The following is a 5,168-nucleotide window of genomic DNA, read 5'->3' as shown; positions in this document are numbered from 1 at the left end:
CATGAAACAGCAAATACCATAATGGAGGTTATTGATGAAAGATGAATTAAACGATAAACCGGAAAAACAGAGATCAAAATTAATGATGATAGATGACAAATGATAAAAAGATTTAAAACCAGGAAAAAAAAAGGAAGAAAAAAAAAGCGACGAGTTTCGAGAACAATTAATTCGGATGAATGAAGACAAATTATGGTATACTTTTACAGGTGTGAAAATTAGGGAAACTTGTGATTTTCAAAATCATCTAACTTTGTTTCTTTTTCCTCTTTTGCATACTTCGCATTTTATGACTTACTTAAATCACTTGCTATTATAGCTTGATTCGAATGGTATGAAATCTAAAAATAATACTATCAAATCTATTTTGAAAGAAATAATATACTTAAAAAGTCATTTATCATCAGAAAAAATAAAAAAAAAAAGTAAATGAATAATCTATTATCTAATTTTAGAAATTAGTTCAGGAAATTTCGAAAATTAACTGCTATTTTTTTCTCTTTTTTCATTGGAATAAGGAAGTATAAAAAAGGAATTTGAATGATAAAAAATAAATATTTCATAAAAATTGATGATTGAAACATTCAGAATAAGAAAACTACGAAGGCAAAAATCATTTCCTTAATTTTATAACCTAATCCTAAATTAATAATGGAAATGCATTATGCATTTTTCAGGATATTGTCCAGAAGTTACCGATTAAATTATCCTGATGAAAAATGCAAATAATCCAACAAATGAATGCCAATTTTTAACTCATCCATCAATCATTCAATTTCAATCACTGCTTGAAAGCATCTCATTCATAAGTGAAAATTGATTGAAATTATAAAAAACCGTTCTTTTTTCTTCCTCTCTCCAGAAAGTTTTAGGGATAAATTTTTCGAAAAAAATTTTGTTGAATTAAATTGACTTCTTTGAGGTATAAATCGTTGTTAAGAAATTATTGGATCATTACCACTGCTTACAGAAAATTTATGATTTGTTGATAGCTGAAATAATTTTCAAAGAAATTCATAAGTATCGCGCAACTGCTACAAAACAAAAGAATCCTTTGCCCGATAAGGATATTATAAAATAAACATGTGTCTTCGTCCACAGTTCAGGTGATTGTCTAGTTTAGGGGATAAAAGTGATCGTGGAAGCAGTAATTCAAGATATACATTAGATGAGTGATAAATTTACCTATCAAATAAGAAGGAAATGGAGGAAATCTTTCAAGAATTAATCAGGTCATCGAAAAGACAACTTGTCCGAAATCTCTGGTAACTCAACCATTAAATCAGATTCTATATTTGGTATCATCTATTGATCAGTATTAACAACAAGGCTAGACCAAAGGTTAGTTGTTGGTTCCACGAAAAAATCCGGCAAAATCCACTCACGTTGAAGACTACCATCTGGAGTTTGTTTTCTAAGAAAACAACAGCATCAGCCATTGCCTAAGGCTTTATTCCTGATCAAATTCATCGCTTGCTAAGAGAGCAATCTTACAGTACCAACGCGGAACAAGAGTTTAATGTTTACAGCATGGATGGGAATTTTTTGTAAAAATCTCCTCATTATTCCTCCAGTAATGCAAACCATTTTTTATAACAACAAAGACAGAAGTGGATTTTTTTTCTTTTTCTTTCATGCAAAAAAAGAGAACCCAATCACGTTTTTATTTCCGGTAAAATTGGAATTGAAAAAGTTAAAATCATTAATAAACAAGCAAACAGGATTCAAGAAATATGACACAAAATTGACAAAATCAGCAAAAAAAGCAAGTATTCCTAGAAAGCAACAAATAATTTTGCATAAATCAAGGGAAAATATCCTGCACAGCCTAACACAACGAAATAACAACAGTTGAGGGATACTACAATCATGATAATAGACAACTGGACACGAAGTGTAACAAGCATGGATGTTTCATGAAGGACAGTAAACCACATTTCAGAAGACATGGATTGAATGAATAAGCAAGTCTTACTTTCAACAATTACAAAAAGATCACAGAAATGAAATTCCGAAATCCAGTAACAGCACTAAACCGGAATAAAAAAGAAAAATATTGCTATAGTCAATAAAGTTTTTTTTATTTTCGAAATTAAACCTATACTAATTTCTCTCCAGTATTCTCAACGGTGAAGTTTCAAATAAGCTGCGAAATAAATTAAGTCTAAAACGCCTTCAGAGGAAAAACAAACTACCAACACTATCATGTAGACGCTATCATAAGTATTAAGAGAAATAAGAAACATTTACATGAATCAAACTAAAATTGGTATTAGGTAAAAGACAAAAGATTTAAATTAAAAACGTTTTTAAAACGAAGAGAAAAATGAATGACGCCAGCTCTTTTCCTGCTGAAGAATAAGTTAGTGTTTGGAAGGATTTCAAATGACTTTAAAAGGACATTAAGAACAAAAAAACACTGTAACATAAAAGGCAATGAAAATTCAAAGAACGGAAGAATTTTTGAGGACGAAAAAAGTAGAGAAAAGACCAGTATGCATTGAGAGTTCAATTGGTTTGAAAATGAAGAGGATGAAGGAGAACTGCACAATACAATTGATGTTGTTCAGTAGAAAGAAGTGGAAGAAATGTGGAGGCAGAGGAATGGTGACAAGGCCCAAGATGGAAGGTAAGAAGAGAAGAGGGGAAGTGGAAGAAATATAAAAATAATAAGATAAAGCGGTTGATCGGTTGCTCAACTTCGATCAAATCCATTAAACAAAACAAACAGTTGTATGAAACTATACATGCTCACTCAAAATTAATGAAATCAACACTTTCGTGAGATCGTTTTCTTGGTGGCTCCCGAGTACCACCACCAGCAGCATCAGTATTACTGTGATGATGTCCGAATGATCCTACATTACCAACATACGGCATCTGCTGCTTGTGTTGATTTGCTGTCGAAAGCCCGGAGGAACTATGCTTCACACCATAAGTAGCACCACTCCTAGACTGCTCTTCACTATGCCGTGTAACCTGTGATCCCTAAAACAGTACGCTCTGAGTTACGGGGAAAAAATCCTATTTGAAAACTTGAAAGAGAAACTAAGTGGAACTATAGCCAACCTAACTACAGGAAGGATCAAAGAGTATGGTCAAAAAGTTGCGCTTTTTTAAGGACCCATAAAAGTTATGTTCGGTCCTTATTCGCGCCATTATAGAAAGACGGTATAGTGAACGACCGAGATGAACTGGGTGATGTTGAAAATTTACATGTAAATTTGAAAATACACTGTTGACATTCTAAATTCAGATAAAGAGTGTTTGGCGGAACAACTTAACTCCTTATACGATTCAGATTTCGATAGTGATGACCGGAATTCAGTCTTTGTCGAGAAATTAAGCATTTTATTTCCGTCGTCTTCCGTCGTCTTATCATCCGTTAGGTTTTGCATGTCCGGACTAGGTAAAGTTAATGGTATAACAGACGAGTCACTAACTGCCGTTACCTGTAAAATTGCTGGTTTTTACCTGTGCGAAAAATGACAATAAATCCATCAAACTTATGGAACTAAAGGAATTTAACATTTGTTTCGGAAAAGTATACATTTATAAATTATGCAATTTACCTGAACAGGCAGGAGTTGCTGAGTACCATTAGGATTTTGCACATTAATGTAATGCTGACCAGTAGCAGGATCCATCAGAAGCTGTAAATGTTGCACGTTGCCCGTACTCATCACTCGTATTGCACCATCCGGGTCTTCTTCACCTATAAAAATTATGAAATCACATTCGCCATAATAATCATGAAAAGTTCCAATCTTCCCGAAAATTCTACTTCGTCTATTCAAAAACATTATATTTGGTGGGGTTTTTGCACATCTTCAAATTGAAACTCTCGGGAATCTAAATCAGAGGTATTGAAATTTATACCGCCAAAAATAATTTGAGGAGCACATGCACTTGTGGATGGTACCGGTTCACTCTGGATGGTAAAAGCACCAGAAGAGGTAGCGGATTCATTCGACTCACGAACATTCATTTTCTGCTGAAATCAGGGGTTCTCCGGCAATAGGAGAAAGATTGAAAACACTTTGACTGTCGGATAATCAGTTTGCGAGAGAAAGAAAAATAATTTTGAAGAAAACCGACCATAAAGGAAGAATGAGATCTCGAAGGTTCAACAAGTGTTTCACTATTACTACGTTCGGCACGAAAAGCGTCCCGAAATCTGAAATGATTGCAAGTATAACCACAGAATAACGTACGATTTCCTACCTACCATACTGAGTTAGGATTTAATACTGTCTTGGATAAATGGTGAAAATACGATGAAATTCATATACTTCCTCACGTATGCGTTCAACGGTTCCACATAATTGTCAAAGCCAAGAGCAGCAAATGCTCCAATAATATCTTCACCTGTTATCGTTTTTCTTTTCTCCTGCAAATCTTACTTTCATAAACATCATCATTCATAAATACTTAAAAAAAAAGAGGAAAAAAAAACACAAACAGAAACACCATTACATACCTAATACAACATGAAATAAATTTACACTCTAACTCCTACAATTTTTGGTAATAGCATTACTATCCCAAAATCTCACTCATTTCAATCTCGAACGATGCAATATCGCGATTTAAAAAAAGCTCCAAAATAATGCTGAACATTTATACTATTATCAGCTTCATTGCTCAAAATATCTAAAGTAAAATACACTTGCATTAAGACAACGATCGCAGGCTTCGGATGTAATAAAAGAAATAAATTCGGAGACACATTCTTGGACGCATTCTTTTGCATCCTTGGCAACTTTTCCGGAACGAGGGATCACATTTTTCATCAGTCGGGATATATTTGCTATAAAAAAATGCCATGTACATGAACAGAATATACTCAAAATTCAACATTTCGTCTGTAGATGGTCATGCCATCACACAAGAATATGCATACCAATGGGGAGGAAACGATCTTGCTCCAGAATTGGTTTCCGAGTCATCATGATCTCTTCTTGTGCGTTGTTAGCATCTGTCAGCATCTTTTCTGCATTGCTATCCTGAAATCAGCTCTATCTGAAAAAGTGGGAAAAAAAAGGATTTTAAATGGTAGTGAAGAATCCAAATACTATCAGCACTCACTTTTATTATATATACATATATATATATATATATATATATATATATATATATATATATATATATATATATATATATATATA

At 33.2% G+C, this 5,168-nt stretch overlaps 1 protein-coding gene across 1 annotated transcript; it reads right to left on the bottom strand.

Annotated features, from left to right (window-relative positions):
• Positions 1–2,751: 2,751 nt before the first annotated feature.
• Positions 2,752–4,990, bottom strand: LOAG_12420 (nuclear transcription factor Y subunit beta; the record flags this gene model as incomplete). The annotated part of the gene is made up of 8 exons (XM_003147932.2): positions 2,752–2,988; positions 3,237–3,452; positions 3,573–3,715; positions 3,880–3,994; positions 4,099–4,177; positions 4,293–4,390; positions 4,674–4,810; positions 4,904–4,990. Coding segments are annotated over 8 exons (1,112 nt in total), but the record flags the coding sequence as incomplete, so codon positions are not given.
• Between the last annotated feature and the right edge of the window lie 178 nt (positions 4,991–5,168).

This window comes from Loa loa (genome assembly GCF_000183805.2).
Source record: "Loa loa unplaced genomic scaffold supercont3.216, whole genome shotgun sequence".
Lineage (NCBI taxonomy): Eukaryota > Metazoa > Nematoda > Chromadorea > Rhabditida > Onchocercidae > Loa > Loa loa.
Note: the sequence above shows the minus strand (reverse complement) of the source record. Positions and strands in the feature narration are given on the sequence as shown.